This window comes from Pteropus medius, unplaced genomic scaffold (genome assembly GCF_902729225.1).
Source record: "Pteropus medius unplaced genomic scaffold, Ma_sr-lr_union100, whole genome shotgun sequence".
Classification (NCBI taxonomy): domain Eukaryota; kingdom Metazoa; phylum Chordata; class Mammalia; order Chiroptera; family Pteropodidae; genus Pteropus; species Pteropus medius.
In genome coordinates, this window is record NW_024349803.1 from 23,276,050 (window position 1) to 23,300,288 (window position 24,239).

The window sequence follows — 24,239 nt, forward strand, 5'->3', positions numbered from 1 at the left end:
TCGAGTTTGTCACTAACTCCGCATAAGCCTTCCATGCTGTACTGCTAAGGAAAGAATGAGCCTGGAGTCCCCTCCACAAAATCTCTCCAATTTTTAATTTCCTGAACGTGTAAGCGAAAACAAGAGGATGGCGAGGATTGAGGGTTAGAGTTAAAATTTAGCTCGATGGAAACAGTTTTGATGTCTGTCTCTCAGATACCATCACATAAAGCTTCTTACTGGGGAAGAGAGATGTGCTTGAAGATGTGGAGAAGGCCTTCGGTGTCATCTCCCCTGAGTGGGACACTGTGTCCCCCCTCTGCCTTTCCCAGCTGGCCTGTGACTTCCAGCCTCTGCCCTTCCGGATGCTCCTCCTTCCACGTTAGAGGGGCTCTGGGTGGAGGGAGAGGACATGGGCCCCCTCACATAGCTGTTATGGGTGAGACGAATGAATACTCCCAAGGGCCTTTGTTTTCTTATCTGTAAATTGGGGAGAACACCTGATTTACCCGGACTGTTTTCGGGATTAAGTCAAAGCCTCAGTTTCTCAGGATCCGCAGCACAGCATAGTATCCTGAGGCACATCAGTGGTCAGACGGCTGTGGGGAGTGCTACGTGCCCCCAAGTCTCTGGGAGTCCTGTAAGTCAACAGGACGAGAACCCCGTTCGGCACTGTTAAGGCATGCTGGCTGACGCACGCAGCAGGCACACAATAATGAGTTTCTGGCCATTTCCGAGGGAGCCGGTAAGGGGTATATGAGGCGGGGGTGGGGAAGGGAGGTCACGTCCACGCCAGATTCGTTTGAGTCCTGCAGACACTCATTCTAGAGCTCCGGGTGGTGATTCTAAAACTGATCTTTAAAGAAACATTTTTTTTCTCCAGCTAACCCCTGATGAGTAATAATAAAAAAATCTCTATTTGCAAGCAGAATGAGCGTGAAAGCACTGAGGTGAAGCGAACATTTTCAGTTGTAGTTAGAATGCAACAGAATCAGTTAGATCTCCCCTTTTCGGTGAATAGAAAAAGGCGGAAAGTTTGGTTTCCCTAGCAGAGTGTTAGAGATACGAAGCAGTCTCTTCTCACCGGTAAAACCAGCAACGAAGAGAAGAAAAGGCCACGGAAGACGAGCAGAGATAGAAAGCAAACACCAAGCGGAGGCCTGATCGCAGGGTCTCAGCAAAGAAACGAGAGGCTGGCACGCATCGGACCTCACGAGAGAGAAAAATGGACTTGGACATCGTCTGTCTGTGAAAGAATGGAGATGAGTCACGAATTAGAAAAAAATACTAATCAAACGTGGCGTTTGTTTTTATATTCATGGCATCAGTTTAATGTCATTAAATGGGCAGAGTTGGGGGAATGCCTGTTTTAAGAAAAGGCTCCAAAAAATAACCGTGTAACATGAGGCTAGAGGTACCGCATATGCCCTGAAGGCAGCGGGAAGCCAAAGGGAAGTGAGGACATTGGAAAGCGACCGATAAGTGCCAGCGATGACGGTGAAGGGTGCTGGAACCTTCTCTATCAGGCAGGACTTCGGTGTGTAATTTCACTGGCTGTGGAACTTGTCAGGTTAAACTAAGTACAGATGGGGACGTACTTGCTTAGGGAAGAAAGTCCCGTCCCGTTGTGCGTTCGTCAACCGAAAACCAAACCCATTTGCACACTCAGTGGAGGAGGAAGCGTTACGAGGTTTTCCCCCGAGAAACTGGGCTGGCGACGGGTGGCCGACAGAAGCGCGCGGATTCCGGGTGCTCGCTGTGCGTCTGGGATGGAGACGTGGTCACTCGCGTCTCCCCTGATGTTTGTCAACAATCACGTGCCAGGTCACGCCAGCGACTTCGGATGTAAAGGTCGCCTCCTCCCTGCCGTGGGCCCAGCGCTTCAGGGTCACCGTCTCCTCCCTTCGGGACACCAGCAGGCGTCCGTTAGGTGGTCCAGGGCCCTCTGCAGGCCCCCCAAGACCAGAACCGCCGCAGCAAACCCCGCAGCGATACCCCAGGCCTGGCTCCCTCGGCGACGGCAGCGGGTCGAGTGTCCTCACCTCCCGTCCAGAGTCTGACCCGTGTGGGGGGCGGGCGCTGGAGGATCCGGTGCCTCCGAGGCGGGGCGGCGAAGCTGTGGGCACCTTCCCGACAGCCGGGCGTGGGGATCTGGACCGGGCGGACGGTCCTCGGCCAGCAGCGAGGCGGCCTGGGGACAGCTGGTTCTGCCCTGGCCTGGGGTCCCCTCCCCAACAAGGCGGAAACGCTGCAGGCGGAGATGCTTCTAGCTCAGATACGGTGGTTTTTATGCTGCTGCTGCTTTGGCGTTTGAAATCCTTTTTTCCCTCTTTGACATGGGAAGGGAAGTGACGATCTGTTTGTCTTTCTAAGTGATTCATGACACAAGGAATTTTACAAAGAGAGAGACCTTCGGCCGGTCTCACGTGCCCTCTCTGCCGCTTCCCCCGCTTCTGCTCGGCTGGCACCTGCTTGCCGTCGCCCGCCTCGTTCCAGGCGCCATCTGGAACCACCGTACTTTATTTCTCTGCTTTATCAGTCTGCATTTCCCAAAGGGTTCTTTCTCTTCTGACTACACCCCGCACACCCCCCGCACCCCGCTGGGGACCGGCCTCCTAACTAAACACACCTCCTTCTGTTCTAAATTTTGCAAACACATTTCCTGGGAAACATTTAATTCTGCAAGTGTCTCGAAATTATTTGGACAAAAAATTCCAGCTGTACAGAGTTGTTCTGTTTTCCGTGAACCATTTACTTATCCCTGCAGAAATCTTCACACATGGACTTCGCATATGGACTGACATGGTCTGAGCACAGACGGCTGTTAAAACAGGAATCACGGGTGATCTATGCTGGAAAACAACTGTTTTAGACTTCGATGGAGAGTGTGGATACTACTAAAAAAGATCAGTTTTAACAAAACCCTTACAGAGAACGAATGTGACATATATAATCAGTCTCTCTCTCTCTCTCTCTTTGTCTCTCTCCCTCTCTCTCTCCCCTCCCTCACCCTCCCTCCCTCCCCACTGTTTAGTTATGCACGGGGTACAGTAATACACCTTTTATCTTCATATGACCTTTTTCCTCCATTAGGTCTGGTCAGTTATATTTAAAATATAGAAATCACGTTCATTAAAATATCTTCATTAAAATAGACATTTCTTCCCTTAGAAAAAGAATTCAAAATTTTTTAGGGCCTGGTTTTTAAAAGCATCGTGCTGTAGTTGATTTATTTTGGTAGTTATTTTGAGGGGGTGTGAAAAATATCGCCACTGCCACCAGCAAGAACCATAAATGATATATTATTGCACATGTTCTAGAAAATCAGAACAAAACTAATTTATTATAGTTCCGTCTTCATTATACACCACGTGTTGGTGAGTTAAACACAACAAAAGTATTGTCTTTTCTTTTAAGTGTCTACTAAAGATAAAAAGAATAAGGTAACAATTAACATGTAGTCTGTTACATTAAAAAATCTGATATTCATATTTCTATTGCCTGTTAGCTTGTCCTAAGCCCCTTTAGCTATTACAAAAAAAAAAAAAGAAAAAAGAAAAAAGAAACGTAAATGTTCAAAGGCAAACATTCAATTCAGTTGATACAACATTACAGTACGGTCAACTAACATCATTCGGGGTAGCAAACAGGTCTAGCCTTAGCTTCTGGAGCGAAAAGTCCGCGGACCAGATTGCTACAGAAGGTTCAGTGCCGCTTCACGACTGTACGTTAGCTTTTCAGAGGACGTGGTACTTTCTACCGATGGCTTCAGAAGACGGGGTGCTGCTGCCGGTAAAAGCACAGGGAACCCCAACCTGTCAAACATTTTATTGAGCGGTGTCGTTAGAATAGCATTACTGAGTTTAGCACAACAACTAAAACAAAATAATAATAATAATATAATAATAATTATAATAACGATAAGAATCAAAACCAAACACAGACTGGAAGCCCAGAGACGCTGCCAGCCGCGTCGCCCTCTGCGATACGCTATACTAAAAAAACTGGACGTGTCCACCCCGTCCTCTCCACCCTGCCGCACACCAGCCGAGTCAAAAATACAAAAGTCTTCAACGTGTTACTTTTGCAGAATAAAGCAAAAACGTCTTTGTGCTCCTTACTACCAGAAGCAGAATACCCACTGAGTCACCACATGTAGTAGCTTCTGGACGTGTCGACCTGGGGGGGCTTGGTGTCGGCGGGGCCGTCTTTGTCCTTCTCGGGGTCGCCCTCCCAGAGGTTAATGAGCGGGGGGTACAGCTCGTTCAGCGGGATGGAAGAGGTCTTTTGCATGTACTTTTTTAACGAGTGGTGGTAGTTTTTCCTCTTGAACCGTTTGGCAACGTACACGGCCACGGACGCAAGGCTAATGACGGCGAACATGGACCCCATCACGGCGGCGAGGGCGGTGCTGGTCTCCTGGTCGGAGACGTCCAGCGCGAAGGCGGCCGTTTTGGTCGTGACGTTCACGCACGACTTCTGGGTCTGCTGGTGGAGGCTGGCCACGGTGAGGCACACTTCGTAGTCGGTGGAGGGCTGCAGGTGAGTGAGGTTGTACTCGTGGACGTCTACCGGCACCCTGGCGGTGTACGTGATGTGGGGATTGTCGATCTTCATGGTGGCAGACGACCACTTCAAGTTCGACGTCATCACGTTGGAATTCACCTTCCAGGACACCAGAATGGAATGAGATTCCGTCTGCTTGACGTAGATTTTCAGCACCTGGGCGCCATCCAGAAGGGTTCCGTTGACTTTAACCGTCACCACGCGAGTGTCTGCCCCTTCGACGTTCTGGGCGACACAGGTGTACCTTCCCGAGTCTTCAGTTTGCACGCTAGATATGGCCAAGGTGCCCTCGCTGCTGAGCGCGTATTTATCCGACGGGGTTTCCACACTTATCTTATTCCCGAGGGGCGTGACCCAGTAAATCTCGGGCTCGGGCTCGGCCATGGCCCGGCAGTCCAGGAGCGCCGTCGCGCCCACGTCCACGTCCAGGTGGGCTGGGGGCGTGTCGTGGGCGATCATGGGGAGGCAGCGCTCGCTCGAGTCCTGGATCAGAACCTCCTTCACCTGCTGCCCCCGGTACTCGGGCGGCATGGCGCAGAACATGGACAGGGGCTCCATGAAGCGGATGCTGGTCTGGTTGGAGCTGACCCAGTGGATGACGCAGTCACAGCGCAGGGGGTTGCTGTGCAGGCTGATCTCACGCAGGTTGGGCAGGGACTCCACCGTCTTCCGGTAGACGGCGTTCAGGGCGTTGTTGTTGAGCATCAAGCTCTCCAGCGCAGGGACACCCCGAAAAGCCGAGCGGTGGATGTAAGATAACTTGGGGTTGTTGGTGGCTTCCAGCTTGGTGAGTTCCGGCAGGTTATCGAGGGCGTAGCGGTCCACGGACACGAGCTCCCCCATGTTGTTGATCCCCAGTTCCTTCAGCCGAAGCATGTTCCTGAAGTCTCCCTCCTGGATTCTGTGGATGGGGTTTTTGTTGAGGTCTAAGAATTTCAGGTTTGGGACTTTCTGCAGGGCGAGTTGCGGGACCCTGACCAGTTTGTTATCGTAAAAAGACAGGCTCTCGAGGCTGTCCAGGCCCACCAGCGCGTTCCCGGGGATGTCCGTGAGATACATCCCTGCCAGAACCAAGCTTCTCAGATTGGAGAGGGGCCTGAAGTTCATGTCCAGGATCCCGACCACGGGGTTCTCCCCGATCATGAGGATTTCCAGGTTGGGCGTCGCGTCGAACCAGCGGCTGTCGATGACCCTCAGCCTGTTAGAGTTCAGGTGCAGCCTCAGGAGGTTTCTTAAGCCCGCGAAGGCATTGGCGGAGATCGTGCTGATCTGGTTGTGGTTGATGTAGAGCTCTTGCAGGCTGCTGAGGCCCTGCAGGCAGTGGTCGGGCATCTCGGTGATCTGGTTCTCCTCCAGGTGCAGCGTGGTGAGCTGGCTCAGGTTGGCCAGCCCCACCTCCTTCATGTCCGTGAAGTTGTTCTGGGAGAAGTCCAGCTCGGTCAGGTTGAAGAGCTGCTGCAGCCCGCCCACGGTCTTGGCGATGCTGTTGCTCTGCAGGAGAAGGACCTGCGTGTCGCTGGAGAGGTTGCCGGGGATCCCGGTCAGGCGGAGGTCGTTGCAGTCCACGGTGGCGGCCTCTCTGTACGTGGACTGCGGCGTGAACCAGGGCCGGATTTCGCACACGCACAGCTGCGGGCACTCACCGCTGTGCAGGGCGGCCCCGGGCAGCGACGTCGCCAGCACGCCCAGCACCAGTCGACCGGCTGCCAAGGCCAAGCTCATCCTGGCCATGCTGCCTCCCGGGCAAGCTCAGCCCCTGGCACCCCCGAGTTTTAACGCAAGGCGAGCCCTGTACAGCTATACGCGGGACGGCGAGCCGAACATATGAACGTCTGAGCGAAGTCACGGTTGAGCTGCGGAGAGTTTCAGAGCCCGAAGGGACTGTCTTCTGGAGTTTGCAAAAGGCAGAGAGCACGGGCAGTCGGGCAGCCCGTCTCCCAGTTGCAGGCAAGTCACCTGGGCCGGATCAGAGTCTGGAGATGTGCCTGGAAATGACAGGGGACAGACGTTATGGTCACTCCTCGTACGTCCTATATCATAGGCTTTCTTCGGTCTGTTCAAAAGGCACAGTCACTTGCTAATCTAACAGCCGGATGTTCGAAATAACTAAACGGGCTTTGAAACTGCAGGACACTTTTACTATAGTCCACTCAGTACACTAAACTAGTTGCCACCTTACAATTAAGTCGGGAGCGCTTATAACATCGGGTAAAATCATCACACGGACACACGTGCGCGCGCACACACACGCATACACACGCACTTAATCAGAAGGCTCCGAAAAACCCACACATGTCATTTCTTTAAAAACCAAGATGACTTTAGAAACAACATATATTCATGGCTCCCCCCGCCCCCCCCAAAAAAAGTCAAAAGCAAAACACGAAAGGCATTGTACTAAAGATTCAAAGTTCATTTTTATTTATTTACATTATAATTTGTTTTCGGAAATTCTCTTCCCGATAGTACATTCTGTAGACGTTCAGCCAATGCCCTTCTAGCTCAATTATTCTTATGCAGACAAATTAATTCAACACAACTACGAAAGGACAATATCAGTTTTTCTTATATTCTAATAGCCACATCTGATTTTGACTGAATGAAAGAGTAAAAAGACTCTATTCCACTATACCGCTGGTCTTCATAAAAAACACAAGCGTATTTATACATATCGCATGTCTAAATGCATCAATCTCATGGGGACGTCACTGGCTACTCAGTAGCTATAGATCACGGATACATTGGATACACTGGCTACGTCCTTTAACCTTGGCTTCCTCCACCATAAAACAGGGTTGGCCATGAAGGTCCCCCTCTTCGGAGGATCCTTGAGAGAAGGAAAAGCATCCAGGTAGAGTTCCTGGCGTGGTGCCCGATGGATAGTAAACGCTCGTAAAAGTCATGACCTTCGTGTCCTTCTGGCTCGATAGTGATTTTGGGAGGACAGGCACAACAAGGATTTCATGTAGCCGTCACCCGCGGGTTCCCGTGAGGTCTTCCGAGGACAGACGCGTATCGCCCGCCTGCGGGTAAGGATAACAGCGGTCCGTGGTTCTCGCGCTCTGGGTTCTAGGTGCCTGTAAAAGGCGGTGTGGACCCAGCGTCTGTCTTGCTTCCTCAAGACCAGGCTAGTCGCCTGCTGAGGTGTTAAAAGCAGCTGCACGTTTTCTGACATTTCTCTTTCTGTCATGAACTTCGGCTTTGAGGACTCCTGTGACTCACTTCTTCTGTCCCCTCATAAGGTCACTGTGAGGCTTCAGCGAAACAGAGCCCGTGTGTGCTTCGAGCCCAGCGTTCACCACGCGAGCTTTCGGGTCGTGGTAGCTGCCCTTACCTTTTTACGTGGCAAAACGCAGTTATCCTTGTGATTGACCGGGAAATATGCAAATACAGGGGGCCAGTCCGGGAAGTTCTGGATTCGTCCTACGCCAGTAGAAAGAAGGAAAAGTCCTCAATTTCGTCGTCGTGGTTATTCTGTGCCGCAAGCAAACCAAGTTACGGGTCTAACAAGACACGGTTTTAAAAAAACCACGCGGTCCAGGCCTGGCAGTGTGGACGGAGGAGAAGGAAGTGGGTGTCTGGCTGCCGCCGGGCACCTGCCCACCTCTGTGCGCAGGAAACTCAACGGCGTTCCCCTCCCCCAGGCCGGGTCCTTCACCACGTGTTACGCATGCGCGAAACTCGTCAGTGTTATAAACTACCCGATTCCGACGCTTATCACGAAATTCTATAAGATGAGCACATATTCAGAGAATAACATAATACTCAGGTATTATGTTACTCAGGTAATAATACTCAGACTATGTTATTCTCTGAGTATGTGTTCATTTAACTGTTTCCAGTTACAGTAATCTTAAGACAGGTACGAAGACCACAATCAATGTTCAGTGAAGAAAATTTCTGCCTCACGTTATTCCTGAGTCTGAATTCAATGTAGAAAAACCAAAAGAATAAGTCAACTTTTCATTACTCCCAGATGGAATGTCAACCAGTTGTTATGTTTGGACCGAATTTAAGGAAGCTTAGCAGTAAGTATAAAATATGTGTTAACGCTGGGTGGGAGCCCCGAATCGACCTGCTGCCGCTGAAAAGTATCTTTTGTGGGGCAACACTTGGAATATTTTCGTGAGGAACGCCTCCACTGTAGTTTAATTTATGTGATCTGAGGTAATTGTATTGCGATACTCGAATTTCTCCTCGACACACACACACACTTTTTTAAACAAGAAAGCAAGGGAGCCCCGCGAGCTCAGAATGTCAGATAGCGGATCCAACACAGAGGGAAGACATCTTCTTCTCCCAAACATGCATCCGGCTCCTTTGGGAGCAGAGAATGAAAGTTCCTTACCATGAAAGGAGGTGTTCAAGACGTTTCTATTTGTATACCATTCTGATTTCTCTTCAGCCTATTTCCCCAGCCTAATTTTTGAGCATGACACTGTCCACAGAACAAAGCTACATGGAGTTCTTCAACCATTTTCTACATTTAAAACATAAGGCATGTCTCGGGAGCCAGGCACTAACAGCGTTTAAAAGTAAATCCATGATCACAACAAGAGAAGAAAAAAACGGACCGGTATCCATGATGCAGAAAACGCGTTCAACGAAATGAAACACCCTTTCATGATAAAAACACACAACCGACTAGGAATAAAAGGAAACGGCCTCAACATAGTAAAAGCCGTATACGAAGGGCCCACAGCTGACACTGCATTCATTCGTGAGAGTGGAAGCATTTCCTGTCAGATCAGAATCAATGGAAGGATGCTCATTCTAGCCACTTCTAGTCGACTTAGTGCTGGAGGTCCCAGCCGGAAGTAGGAAAAAGAAAGAAATGACATCCAATTGGAAAGGAACTAGTTAAATTGTCCATTTGCATATGATATGCTCTCTCTCATAGAAAACCCGAAAGATGTCACAAAAAACCCCCTCAAACTGTTAAATAAATGATTTCGGCGAATTTGCAGGATGCAAAAAATAAACTTCTAAAAATCGGTTTCTAGACCCCGACAATGACGAATCCCAAAAGGAAATTAAGAAAATAATCCAAGTTACAATAGCCTCAAAAAAAAAATAAAATACTTAGGAATAAGCTTAACCAAAGAGGCAAGAGACTTTTACACTCGAAACTACAAAACATTGCCGGAAGAAACAATATATACAAATAAACGGAAGGATATCCCACATTCATCGATTAGAAGATTTAATATTGTTAAAATGTCCATACTACCCAAAGTGAGCTACAGCTTCAAGGCAATCCCTATCAAAATCCCAATGCCAATTTTTGCAGAAAGAGAAAAAAATCCTAAAATTTATATGGACTCTTAAGGAACCCCAAATAGCCAAAACAATCTTGAATAAGAACAAAGTTCAAGGCCTCACACTTCTAAACATACAACAAAGCAACAGTAACCAAGATGGTGTGGTACTTACATAAAGACAGACATACAGGCCAATGGGAGAGCAAGCCCGGAAATAAACTCTTCTGGATGTGATCAAATGATCTTTGACAAAAGTGCCAAGTCTACACAATGAGGAAAGGACAGTCTCTTCAACAAAGAGCATAGGACGTCCACATGCAAAAGAATGAAGTTAGACCCGTACCCCACATCACATATAAAAATTAACTCAAATGGCTTAAAGACCTACGTGTAAGACCTAAATCTAGAAGACTCTTAGAAGGAAACAGGAGAAATGCTTCAGAACATTGGATTTGCTAATGATCTCTTGACCGTGACACCAAAAGCACAGGCGACAGGAGCAAATATAGACAACGGGGACCAGATCAAACTTAAAAGCTTCCGCATCTCAAAAGAAACAATAATGAACGAAAAGACAGTCTACGGAATGGGAGAAAATATTCGCAAATCATAAATCCGATAAGGGGTTAATGTCCAGGATACATAAGGACTCCTGCAGCTCTGAAACACCAACTACCACTCAAAAAATCCCTCAAATATTTGATTAAAAAACAGGCAAGGGATCGGAATAGACAGTTCTCTAAAGAAGACATACGAATGGCTAAGAAGCATATGAAAGGATGCTTAGTATCACTAATCATAAGAGAAATACACATCAAAACCACAATGAGACGTCACCTCACGCCCACGGGAATGGCCACCATCAAAAGAACAGGAAATAACAAGAGCTGGTGAGGATGTGGAGAAACCCTCGTGCACTGCAGATGGTGCCTCCACTATGGAAAGCAGAATGGAGGTTCCCCAAAACATCAGAACCAGAATTACTCTGCCATACAGCAATCCCACTTCTGGGTTCCTAGCCAAAAGAATTCAAAGCGGATCTCAAAGAGAGCTTTGCACAGCAGTGCTCACTGCTGCATTGTTCACAGTAACCGGGACGCGGAAGCATCCTGTATGTCCATTCGTGGATAAACGGAAAGAGAAAACGTGGCACATACACAAAACGGAACATTACGCAGCCTTGAAAAAGGAGATCCCGTCGCATCTCTGATATGGATGAACCTCAAGGACGTTATACAAATGAAATGAGCAGCCCAGGGCTGAGTCGAGAGGACAAACCTGTATGACTCGACTCCCAGGAAGTATCCAAAGCAGTCAGTGCCCTAGAGGCAGAGGAGAGTGGTGGTCGCCAAGGGCTGCGTGGAGGAGGAGGGGTGCTCGTGTTTGCGGGGTATGGTGTCAGTTTCGCAAGATGTTGCACAAGATGTGACAGGCTGACCACTACTGAAGTGTGTACTTAAAGACGGAAGGTGGTAAACCGAGTGTTGTTTTTTTTTTTTAAAATCATAAGAAACAAAAGTAAATCATAATTCAGGCCAACTTCTATCACAGACATACCCATTAATTATCTTAAATTCTGCAACGAATAAAAAATGGCTGGCACCAGCTTAAAAAACAGTGAAATTGCTTTGTTCTCGAGCTGACTGGACTAAGCCAGTCGAAGGCGAGAAGATGCCTGGCTGGTGACCAGACGACGCCCCACAAGCGTGTGTGGCAGTGTCAAGAAGCCCCCCCTTCAACAGCGAGCCGTGACTCCACAGGCCCGGGACTGGCAGGGGACACGTCTCAAAGAGCCCAGCTAACCCTTGTATAGTTAATTCGAGGCTTCCTTTTCCTACAAGATGTGTCTGGGACACTGTGCTCTGAATATAAAGTTCCAAAGGAAACAGACTTTATGGTGGGTCGTCACCATCAGTGAACCCTATGTAATCAGGTCAGATGCTAGTTTAACAAAACCACGATATTTAATAGGACTTGGGGCTGGAAGCCTTACGTATTAAGTTCTTATGGAGTTGAGAGGAAAAACGAGCAATCACAGTTTTGACGTGACGGTTACATAAATTCTAGTTATGCTGAAAAGCAGCTAGCTGTCAGCTTGCAGAAAGGATTCTGTCTGTGGGATCAGGTGATCCGATTTCGGATTCCGACTTCACTGATTAGAGGCGTTACCTTGTGCACACTATGTAAATTCCTTGCGTCCCAGTTTCCACAGCTAAAATGAAGGCTAATTATACATCCTTCATATATGAAAATTATGGTAACCTAATAAAATAATCTACGCGAGAGGATTCAGCCCAGAACCTGGGAAAGAGGCCAGGGCAGAGCGAGCACTCGGATGCTTACAGAAATCTCTGGAACCTCATCAAGTTGGCCATTAAGTTTCATTCTCGCCCTGCAGGGGTGACTGGGAAGTGGTGAATAAGCACTTTAACCCCCTCGGGCATGACAAGCGTTTGCAGAAAGTCATCTTTTTTACTGCTTACCGTTCCCGTGACATTTTCAACCGGCGCGATTTAAATTAATAGCATTGGAGATTCGGAGGCCAAATAGCACACTGTGGTTGAGGTGACACCCCGTGCAGGCAAGCAAACCGTGGAACACAAACGGCCAGCCCGGGAACTAGTATCTCGTGGATGCGATTGTTGTGCCCGTGAAGAGCTAAAATGTGGATCCCCCAGATACGAAGAGAAATACATCGTCAGGGATGCGCGTTTATGTACTTCCTCCGGTGGTCAATTCACGCCATGGGCATAATGTTCAGAAAAATCATCCTTTCAGCTCTCTCGGCCTCCAGATAGATCCAGGGAAAATGCAGCATTCAGATTTGGTCCTTTCTCTTGGGAACGGCTCCAATGACGGGGACACGGGTTTTTGTTTGCGTAAGATTTCCTTCTGTTAAAAAGCGCGCCGCTTCCATACGGCTCTCTCCCCAGACGCTCTCATGGGTGGGGGTGAGGCAGCAAGGCGGGGGGCCGGACCCCGCTCTGAGGATCGATCTCTCCCTGTGCCCGAAGGCCGAGCTGACCTCTGCTGCGGGACCGTGGCCGATGGTGACATTCGTAAGGTCTGTAGGCTTTCCGAAATGAGTGTAGCATGGCGTTGAGCGTGGATGCTGGAGAGAGACGTGGTTTCAAATTCAGTTCTGTGACCTTGAGCTAACCTTTCTTTCTGAGGCTCAGTTTCCTTTATTTATTTATTTTTTTTCAAAAAATGGGAATGCTAAAACCAGGGTGGTGAGAATTAGAATGAGATGTTAAATGCACAGTTTTGGCAGATGGCCCGTCCCATAGCAAGGGCCCAATGGATGTTCACTGCTATTATTTACAGCTTCGATGTCTCATATGGGATCTGAGTCTTTTCACAGACGCTGTGACAGGCAGGAGTGGGCAGGTGACACCAGCAGAGGGTGTCCTTCGTGGTATCCGCAGCTGCGAGGCCTGGCTGGAGGCCTTCCAGCGGCGACGGTGGCCGGTGCAGGTAGAGCCAGGGAGAGGTCACAGCAGGTTCTTTGAGGAGGGAAGGAAAGGTCTTGCAAATGCATTCTGCACGCCGAGTCGGCACGGACTGCTTTTAAAGACGTTAGTTTCTCGGACTTTTCTCCCGCTCTGACCCTTGCTGACTCAGATGTCTTTCTCCAGCCGTCTTCCGAAACACTGGTCCTTGTCACACGTTATCCGGAGCGAACACCCTGCAGCGTGCGTGCCGGACTGCAGCTGGGGGTGCAGCGGGGGGGTGGGGTGGGGGCTGGGACCGTCTCCACGAGGCGCTGGGGGACAGTAACGCGCACCCTCTCGCAGGCACACGACGGCGCTCGCTGAGGCTCTTGCGCGTGCGGCCATTCCCGGGAACCCTTGTCATTCGTCACAGGCAGCACGTGGCCCGTGGGAGCCAGGGCAGGGGTTCTTCTTTCTGGCTTCAGCACACACTTCCTACTTGACCTTGAGCAAGTCCAGTAGCTTCGCGTCCCGTCTGGTTCTCCTACAGAGGTCGAGAGGAAACGTGGGCACGGCTGCCCAGGCCAAGAGGAACCTCGGAAAGTCACCGTATTGACCCTCTCTCCTGGTGTCGCGAAAAACTGTACTTCTAGCCACTTCCAGAGAGGCAACCCTACCCTTCCCCCCCACCCTCCGTTTTCGTTATTAAAACGTTATTATGGAGGCATGGAGTTTGATTAAGCCCCAGATCTCAAACGCCAAAGCCTTCAGGGGCTAGGCAGGGGAAGTCAGCTGGGTCTGACACCGTCACGCAAAGAGTGGAGTGCCCACGTGCTCCACTCCAGAAGCCACCCGAAAACGCTCTGCCCGCGCGGGACCAACGAAACCCATCTGCTTCCTAAGGCCTTCTACAGCTTGGGGCCAGTTTGCAATGACCGAATGACAGAAGTGTAGTAATAGTAATATCACCCATAAGGCTTAGCTCACGAGAGTATCTGATAACTAGATAGAAATTTTAAAATACTATTGGCAAATAGTCCATACGCGAACACGTATCATTAGAAACTCAGCGTATTATGGTACGAATCTTTGCTCTGAAGAAAGCTGCTGTAGTGCTTTTTAAAAGAGCGTCGCGTTTTCAGACATTCATTTTATCCTCCTGTCTTTTGGGGGGCCTGCTGTGAAAGGCAGGCAGAACCTTGGAGGCCCCTTAGGTGACCTGAGATGACCCCGTCAGTTGGCAGAGGAACAAAATAAAACCCAAAGGCCTCAGTCCCCCAGTTCAACATTTCCGAAGCCGACCACTTTAAATCCGTGTTGGTTTTTCTGGTTCCTAGAGAAAAATTTGATCGTCCTTTCCCTAATTTATTTTCTTCTTCTCCGTTTTCTTCCTGTAGTTGTTCTTACTGTCGTTAATTGACAAAGCCTCAGGGACCGTCTGGTGTGCCTGGATGGGACGATTGAACTGGTGTACAAAGGGGGGGCTGGGCCCCCTGCTGTTTCGAGCCCCCCCACTCTCCTCCCCGCTCTGGGCCGAGGCAAATCCATCACACCGCAGGTCCGGCTTCAGACATCTCTGGGCGAAGCCCAAAGGCACAGCCGGTCTCCGAGCTGAGCATAAAGGCCGGGGTCACGGCTCACGAAGCTGCTGAGGAACTGGGCCTGGGCAGCACGTTAGTCCTTGCAGGAGCATCGGCCAGGCACTGGGGACAGGGCAGGGCTAGACTGGATGGACCGAAGAATTATAAAGGAAAATTCAAAGAAGAAAATGGGAAGACAAGTAGAAAGCCAAAAGCCCAGACAGAGCAGCGGGCGTGCATGTGCGTCCGGCTGGGTGGTGTGATGGCGAGAGGCACTCGGGGGTGTGTGGGGACTCACGCCTGACCAGGGCCACACAGGCTGGCCTCCCTGGGAAGCAGGGGACACCCAAACTGTGCGGGCCGGGTGAGGCCTTAGGGCTGCCTCACCTGGCACATCGAAAACCACCTCATTTCACAGAGGAGGACACCTCAGACAAAGTCACTTTTGGAGGCCAAGCCTGAGTCCAGCCCCTCTCTCCAAGCACAGGACCCTGCCCCGCTTCACCTGGGGACAGCGGACATTTGTACTCTTGATCACCTGGGCAAGGTCTCTAACGCTGAAGGACGCTGTCCTCTAGAGCCTGGCATCCAGTTACCCATTCATCAGAGGCACAGGACAGCCTTCAGTTCAGGGGGCGTGCAGTGGCCTGTTCAGTGACCACCACCCTGACCTTCGCTTAGGCAGACAGCTCAGTCACACCAATGGCTGACTTACTCCCAAAAGTTAAGTCAGGTCAGCTAAACAGTGTTCGCTGATTTTTTTTTCTTAACATGGCAGTGAATTGATCGTAACGGCTGACCTACTCTAAACAAGCACGGCCAAATATGTTTACTTTGCAAAATGTATAAATGAGAGTTCTCGTAATCTGACGAGAGTGCGTTGCAAACTCTCTAAGGGCATAGAAATGTAAATGTAAGAAGAAGAAAGCGGACTTGCAAAGCGAATCGGAGTTGGAAGCAGACGTTCGAGACAGAGGCCTCGGGGCTGATGACAGTATGAACATGGCTAACTTTATGACCAGCCTTACCCGAGTAAAGGACTCGCTAGGCATTAGCCACTGTGGTGATGACTTACGTGTGTGGGGCACACAGTCCGATCGTCCGTTTCTCACGGAGAAGCCATCCCTTGTCCAGTGTCCCACGAGACAGCAAGCGGGTCTCGGACAGAGGCCCACGCTGAGCAGCTCGGCATCCTCTCTGGTTTGCCGGCAGCGGTGAGAGGCGGCTGGTACAGAGACTGAAGCCCCGGACGGAGACGCAGGGAACCCCAGCCCTGACCCCGGTTTCGCCCCCACCTCAGCCCGTGCGGACCGTCTCCCCGGCGGCGGCAGACGGGGCTGCGCTGCTGTCGGCATCTGATGCTTCTTCCCTGGGGCTCTACGCTTAACGGCCCCCGTGGAAGCAGCACTGCCACGGCTGGGGGCGCAGGGCTGGATCCCGGTCTCGAGGGCCGGACAGAGCTAAGCCCGCGTCCCGGCACTGCCCGTGGCGCCTCGGGCAGGTTGGTCCGCCTCTCCGGGCCTCGGGTTTCCCGTCCGCTGGAAGCGGGTAGTTACGTGTCTGCCTCACGTTGGTGGGGTGCAGAGCAGAGGGGAGAACACGTCTTGAGCCCACGTAGCACGTAGCAGAACCTCGAGCATCCCGTTTCCTGTGAAGTTCTCCACGCGAAAAATGAGAGTCAGGTGCTGAAGACCTAACTCGATATTTACTCTTCCGACAAGGAAATTCACGTGTTTCTTTTCTCTTTCATCTTTACGAACTCCAACCCTTTTCCGGGGCTTTATTTTTTCCTCCTCACAGCTCCCCCGTGGGGAAGGCAGGATGGCTGCCCTTTTCACACTGAGGCACACGACACACAGACATAGGAGATCACGTGCCCGAGAAGTCCTGGGGAGGAGGGTTCAAGCTGAGACGGGCTGGCCCCAGAGCCCCAGCCCGCAGCACCTCCTCCCCCACGGCACGGCCTCATCCCAAAGGAACCCCGATTTGGGACCCGATGAACAGGGCCTTCGGTGACCTATCGGACACACAGAGTGGCTGGCGGGGAGGCTTTGCAGGTCCTGGGGGCAATACCGATTCTGCCCGGTGACCGGGGCTCAACAAGTCACACGGAGCACAGACTTAGCGATGGTTCCTCTCTTCGCCAAGGAGCTCGGGCACCACTGAGGTACCGTCTTTCCCTTGGGTAAAGATAGGAGAGAGAGAGAGCTAGAAAGGCACACGAATATTTCTGCAGTTTGCTTTGCACCGAATCTTACGGGAGAGTTCGGTAGGTCCCGATATTTTAATTTTATTTTTAATACGACGTCCAGGTATATAAGCAGGGGTCTTTCTCCTTCAGACCAAACGGCGAGCAAGACTCGGCCCGCAGACTCCCCCATGACTGCCTACAAGGTCCACCCCCCCGCCCCATTTTCTCAGCTCGTTTCCAGAGCATATTTTCAAAGGCAACATCATTTTTAGAAAAAGTCACACGTTTATTTTAATGAGACAGCACTAATTAAGTCTTCGCATGCTAGTGACTTAGGCTTTCGTTTCCAGGCTGCTGGTTAAGCTCTGAAGGGCCCCCTGCGGGCACCGTGGCACAAAGCTCGCGCCTCCCCAGGCTGAGAGGCCGAAGGGCACGTGCAGCCCTTCCGTGCCCGCCCAGTCACCCTGGGGAGAAGCGTCACAGACCAGTGAAACCTGTCACCAAACAGAAACCAACAAGTAAAACACAGGCTGGGCGTTCGCCAGAGCACTCAGTGTCCATCTCGCTTGCTCTGGGCGCCAGGGCACAAGCAGCAGGCAAAGGGGGCAGAACGGGTCGCCCGAGAAGGCCGGTGCGCCCTGCCCAGATCGCGGGCACCTTCCCGCCCGAGACGCGCTCGCGCTGCACCCTGCGTCCGCTGCGGGCCCGGTCGGGCTGAGCGGCCGTCGTGAGAATGACAACAGCAGCTGGTTCTGACTGTGCCCCGGGCGCCGGACCACGCGCTCCACGTGACCACTTCGTTCGATGCCCACAGCCCTGGGAGAGGGCAGCCGCCGCGTCCGTGTTGGTGGGTGACGGAATGGAGACTCGGAAATTGAGCGACCCGGCTGAGCCCTCGCGGCCAGGGGAGCGGGAGGCGGTCCGCGTGAGTCCGGCCTCTGAGCCACAGCCCGAACCCGACGCCTTTCTCTCCAGCCTGTCTGGGGAGGGGGGACCTCGCCAGTGTTGAATCTGCCGGGACCAGAGCGAGTCTCGTGGGGCAGGGACCCTGTTGCTGTCTTGCTCATAAAGGGGTCATCCAAGGCTGGGTACTGGGCTGGCATCTACGTAGCGGGCACTCAGTAAAGAAATAAAACCATAGTCTGAACCAATTAAAATATGCTTTCCAGATATCCAAATATGACAGGAGCTTTAAGTTTGCAAATATTCACAGTTCTGCTACATTTGGGCTGATACAAACCCTGTGCTTTTAAAGAGCCATACTCTTATTATTATGTTTTTTGTTTGTTTGTTTTTTAAAAAAGCTTATAATTTAGAACATACCTGCTCCCAATCCATCCATTTAGGAAAAACCTGCTCTTTGATACCTTATCTCTGCACCTTGATGAAATCAGGATTCAGTCTGAATGCAAAAGACGGCCATGACACCACGTCCAATTTAATTAGATCCATTTGATGAAATTAAACACATACTCATTGGTGTCTGCCGTGTCACGGGGCTGGAGAGACCAAAGCCTGCCCTTAAGGAGTTTATAATCCTGTGCGGCGAGAGTAAGACACATACACACGTGACTCTGTACCAGGAGATCTATGGCAAGAGGGAGGGCCGAGCGGGGAGCCACGGGGGTCCATGGGGAGGTGGGGGGGTGGCCGGCCCGCTGCAGTCCCAGTGGCCAGCTGCCCCGCACACCTGTCTGAGACGCCGGGAATGCTGTGTGGGTACCGCCCACTAGCGCAGCTGCTGAGGATGAAAAATGAAGTTTAGCATTTTTGTTTATTTAATTACATTTAAATAGCCACATGTGGCCAGGAGCCACCCTAGTGGGCAGCACCACCCTATGTTCCCAAACTTAGCTGTTCGTTACTCTAGGGGGTTCTAAGAACATAGATTTTAATGCCTTTCGGAGATGCTGACAACGTAGGTCTGGGCTGAATGTAAAGAGCTGCAGAGACCGCAATGCAGACCAAGTCTGGCTGTTCCAGCCTTCGGTCATCCCGGCTCGGCTGTGACCACTCGAGGGCCCAGAGGGCCTCGCAGACACGTGGGTCTGCGCGTGGCTCGCTCTAAGCCGCCTCGTTTCCTTCCTCTAGCCAGGCGCCCCCGTGTTCTCAGAGGTGACCCAGCTCCCAGCTCATACGGAGCCGAGGTCCACGGTTATCCTTTATCCATCCTCACAGGCACTTAGCCCGGCACAGGGCCCGGCCCGCGAGTTCGGTGAACACCTGGTTGTTGGCGGAAACCACCAAGATGCGTCACTCATTCTAGTCGTCTGCTTACGGGGCCTGCCGCCCACGAGAACAAAGGCCACCCAGGCCGTGCGTGAGGGCATCGGAGTGCGACACGCTCACACGTGTTCACAGTTTGTGCTCAGCAGGAAATTCCTAGTGAACGAACTCTTTCGTCCAGTCTCAGGATGAGGCACATGAGTCTGCAGCAGGACGAAGCCTTGTCCAGACCGGGCATGGCTGTGGCCATCGCTGTCCCTTCCATCAACTTGAAGTCGGCAAAGGACACTTTGCGTGGAAAAGAACCTAAACGGAAAATGTTTAGCGCCACACCAGATGCCAGGACTATTAGCATCTTTCTCAAAGGCGAGGATGATTGTCTCACACTTTTTAGAAATGAAGACTGTTTGACAGCAAGTTTGTTACCTCGAGCCTAGTGGAGAGCTGGGCACGGAGCGGACACACAAACGCTTGTTGAATGAATGAGCCTTTTGAGATGATACCGTAACTACTAGTTTTATATTTTAGGCATTTTAGCTGCCTGCCAACGTGTGCCAGCAATGCCCAAAGCCGGAAGAGGCAGCACGGCTGGCCCTGCAGTGGCCGAGGGGGTTGGGACCCACCGGCGCCCTCATGCCCTGGCTCGAGACTCGTCGCCTCCAGGACCATGAGCTGGTTCGCGTCTAGCATGTCACCACACGTCCATGGGACCTTGGTCCGGCCCTCACAGGAAGCCATTACTCTGACGATCGTCCTGTGAACATTCATCTCATCAAATGCTGACGTGCCGGCTCTGCCCGCCCCCGTCTGCCCGCTCCGTGCCGGCGACACGGGAGAACCGATAATGCGGCCGCGGCCTGTACCCCTCATGCACAGGGAGAGACCCGCTCCCGAGTTTTCAAAGAAACGTGTAAACCTGGTGATCTCTGCAGCTTCTTCTTCTAGGACCCGCCAAGCAAGACTAGTACTTACTTATTCATCAGCTACCTCGGCCCTACGCCAACAACGTTTTCCCTCCAATATTCTGAAAGTCACACACCAGATACAGCTTGAAGAATCCGTAAGCCTGTGGTCTTTCCAACTCCTTTTATAAACCCGATTCTGGGACAAGTGTGGGACGTAGGACCAGGAAAAAAATATTTGTTTTTTTTCTATAAATCACTTCGTAAGGTCAAGAAAGTTTTGTTTTTTCTTTCTTTGTAGGAAAGGAGCTATTTGCATAGCTGGAATCATAAAGCAGCAATTTAACATTATTGAATTGAGAAACTGACAGAAGGCCAAACAGAAAACAGGAACCGCTGGGCTGTTTTATTGCTTTTTTAGTACCAGCAAGTGCGGCGATATAGAAACGACCAAGAAATCAATTAATTTGAGTCTTTTTACAAATTATTTTAATTCTCCTATAATATGTTTGTACGAAATAATCGTTTTGTAATAACCCACGTGATTAAATGTTACATAAATGTGAGCTCCTCAGTCCGGCGGCCCGAGTGTGCCCGAGTCTCCGTCTCATTCCCTCTTCTTAAGTACTTCCCGGTCTATGGCTTGGCATCTTCACTGTGGACGTGGATTTCTCCAGGCCAGGCTAATAGATGGTGCACGGGAGCCCGTTGCTACAATGAATGGCTCTTGATTATACATCCAAGCTGCAGAGAGGCCACTGGAAAAATCGACTCATCACGGTTGGTACGGAAAGTGCCAGTAGGTAGGCTGCTGATACCGACGCCACAGATTTTCGGATGCTCACCGCGTCAAAACAATCCGTTAGGCTGTGTCAGATCAGCTTTTCCTCCGAGACGGAGTGAAAGTCAGCATAATGGCGAAAATAACTTCTCGTCAAGAAAATGGCAAACGTTTTAACACCCATTTCAGAATATTTATTGTTTTCTTTGCTGAAAGAGAGTTCTCTACTGTTCTTTTGTTATATTTTTCAATCCAGTAGCAATCTTTCTTACCTATCTTGACATTTTAACAAAATTTTAACAAAATTTTTATTAAAAAATAAAGATATCCAATGTTCTTGGGGCCTGTACTTCTAGCTCTGACCTAGTGATATTTCTCTGAAGAGCCTGACTGCTTAGAATTTGCCAATTAGAAGACTAAGTGCTGTTTGACCCTTAGACTGGGAAAATGTCAAGAACACAGCCCTTCCACATGAAAACGTCCCATTAAAATCTGGAGGTGGAGATATGGAAATGCATAGATCTTTAGCATAGAAGTCAGGGCACTGCCGCTTGTCAACAGCGGTGTTCGGGCGAGTGTCAGCGTCTGTCCCGTGCCTTGCCAGTTCTCAGGCACACTGTATTTCTACAGAGCGCCATCGTTTTTAAAGAAGCAAAACAAAGCCATCGGCCCCTGAACTCTTAGCATAAACTTGGCTTCAAGTTGTTTTTCTAAACGATTTTTATAAAACCGTTTGTTCTAATGAGGACTCAAAGAACTCGATTTTCTTTGTCACTGGGAAAGAAGTGTGCCTGTCTGCTCTAAGCTTCCCTCCGAAGGCGTGGGGTCCGTGCGTCTCTCTGAGGGAGAGCGTCACGGTGGCCGGAGGCAGGGCTGGGGAGCCGGGTGCAGAAGGGACAGCCCCTCGGAAGGCGCTTCCCCTATGCGGTGCTCCCGAAGCTCCCAGCGGAGGTCGATGTGATCACTCTCGTTTTGGAAGTGACTTCAGCGCTCAGAGAGTGATGACCGGTCGGAATTCCCCCAGCCAGCCAGCGGGAGAGCCTAGATGAAACCCAAGCTCGTTGCCTGCTGAAGTCAGGGCCCTTTCGGCGACACCACCGCCTTAACTGCCTCCTTGGGCCTCCAGCAGAGACCGGGAGCAGTGCAGCCCTCTGTCAGGGCACACGAGAAAACCGACAGGCAGAGCACAACCCGGGTCGACCAGAAGGCCAGGCTCAGGGCGCCTGCCAATTTAATTCTCTGGGTCGCCGAGGGTCACCTAGAATGTTTTTAGTTTCAATCTTTAATACCCACTTTCCTGCCTTTGATAAGGGCGGTTATCTCTTTATTTTTTTTTTAAAGACATTTTTCTTTCAGGCCCTGATAATGAACTGATACTGGATTTTTTCCCCCCAAATCTGAAGTCTTGGTTATTAACGTATTTTCTTCCAATTTTCTCTTTTTTTCCTAAAAGTAGACTCCAGAGGGGGAAAAAAATTCTAGTTAATTAAGGTTTCTGGTAATTGGGTTTTTAAATTGTTTTGGTAAATTAAAATCAGGTGAAAGCCGCTCCTGAATTTGAAGTAGTTCCTTATTATAGCGTTTCCTTGGTGCCGATGCGTTCCCCTATGTTAGGATGCATTTGAAGCTAATGGGCCAGTACTCCAAGTACCGTGGGTGACCTATAACCATCAGGCCACCTGAGGACATTAGCAGGATGGTCCTTAACCGCACGGCTGAGGCTTTGTGTAAGCAAACGGCGCAAAGGGACAGCTGAGGACATTAAAATGCCAGCACGCGATGTAAGTCAGTGCTTTCTATGGTCTCTTCGTAAAAACAGTGACTTCACTTGAGTTTCCACACTGCCATGCATAACCATTAAAATATGAAGTAACCCAACGCTATCATAAAATCATCTTATTCCTTTACCTCCTAGTTTTCTATTCGAAATCGTAGTTACTTTTTGAACTGTAAATATAGGAACCATTTTTTTTTTTTTAATGAAGCAAAATTAAAGTGATCTCCTAGAAAGCCCGGCCAAATAAAAAGGTTATTTCTTAAAACGATACATTTTAGAGTAAACTGCAGTACGGTCTTATCTAGAACTAACGAGCGCCTTAAAACTTGTCTGCTGCGTTTTAGATTTAAGGGGACACAATTGGAACTTGGAATGTTCCAGGGGTAATAATAGAGGGTGAAAGTACCCAGCAGGCCTTTGGTAATAATAGATCTTAATGGTGGTTTATTATTACTTCAAGTTATATTGACATGAGGAGAATGAGGACATAACTTGAATATCAGACCAGCAAATTATTTTCTTGAAAAATTAAGCGACATTAAGTAGTAAGCTTTGGCAACTTGGCATAAAACGTGGACAGGGATTTTAAGTGTCAAAAATCTAACTGGCACCCATGTTAATACTCAAGAGACACTTCTGGGTTAAGAAGAATCACCATCAACATGTGGCTGGCAATTCGGGACCGTTCCAAATGCCCACGGGGGTAACAAGGCGGCTTTGATCGTCCGCGGAGCAGCGGTTCTGGGGGTGGCAGGGGAGCTGGCACGGGGTGGGGGCGAGTCGGTGCGCCCCAGGGGAGGGCAGGCTGTGCGTGAAGGAGTGCCGAGTCAACCGTGGCCAAGCCAGGTGCGGAGACAGGACTTTAGCAGCTGACAGCTGGTTGCGGTGGGCGTATTTACACCCCAGAAACTGGCACGTGGTACCCGTCAGGGCTTGTCTTTTTGGGGAGCCCGCCACGGGTGTCACGGCTGCAGAGCAGCAGGGTGGGGCCAGGTTCGTGGAGCGGGCACTGTCTCACTCTGGATGAGCTCTAAGGTCCACCAAGATAGGGGTGGAACTCAAGACAGAAGGGACGGAGCGGGGTCTGGATACGGAGGCTCCCGTGCGTCAGAGAGGTTTTCCCTCGGTTATTACACCTGTCAGAGACCTAGCAGGAAACGGACGGCGACTCAAAAGGGAGTAAATAAAGTACGTTTTAAAAGGGACCATTTACAAGGCAAGCTTAAGGTAAGCTCGCAGGATGGACAGACAGACAGACACCCCTGAGCTGGCTACTGCAGGAAACCAGATGGCGAAGGACCGACCGATATGGACCACACACGTCTGGTGCCCAGAACACACGGCAAAGTGGAGGAGGGCGGGGGCCCGCAGCTCGTGGACGCCACCCAGCCCGACCCCACAGCCGGTGGGGCCGCGGAACGGCTTTGCGCAGGGGCCTGTGACATCAGCTCTAGAATCCGGGAGGCGCGATCGGCCAGCCGTGTGTGAGGCAGACGGGGTGCAGCGGGGCACGGCGAAGACGCACCGCGAGCTGAGGGAGGG

The 24,239-nt window shown here is 50.6% G+C and overlaps 1 protein-coding gene across 3 annotated transcripts in view; it reads right to left on the reverse strand.

Annotated features, from left to right (window-relative positions):
• Positions 1-3,296: 3,296 nt before the first annotated feature.
• The window catches only part of LRRN1 (leucine rich repeat neuronal 1), a 33,695-nt gene continuing 12,752 nt past the window's right edge, over positions 3,297-24,239 (reverse strand). For all 3 annotated transcript variants that reach the window (XM_039837962.1, XM_039837961.1, XM_039837960.1), the window contains one exon: positions 3,297-6,530. In XM_039837962.1, coding sequence (XP_039693896.1) covers positions 4,126-6,276 — 2,151 coding nt within the window. In that variant the 5' untranslated portion in view covers positions 6,277-6,530 and the 3' untranslated portion in view covers positions 3,297-4,125. The remainder of the gene's footprint in view (positions 6,531-24,239) is intronic.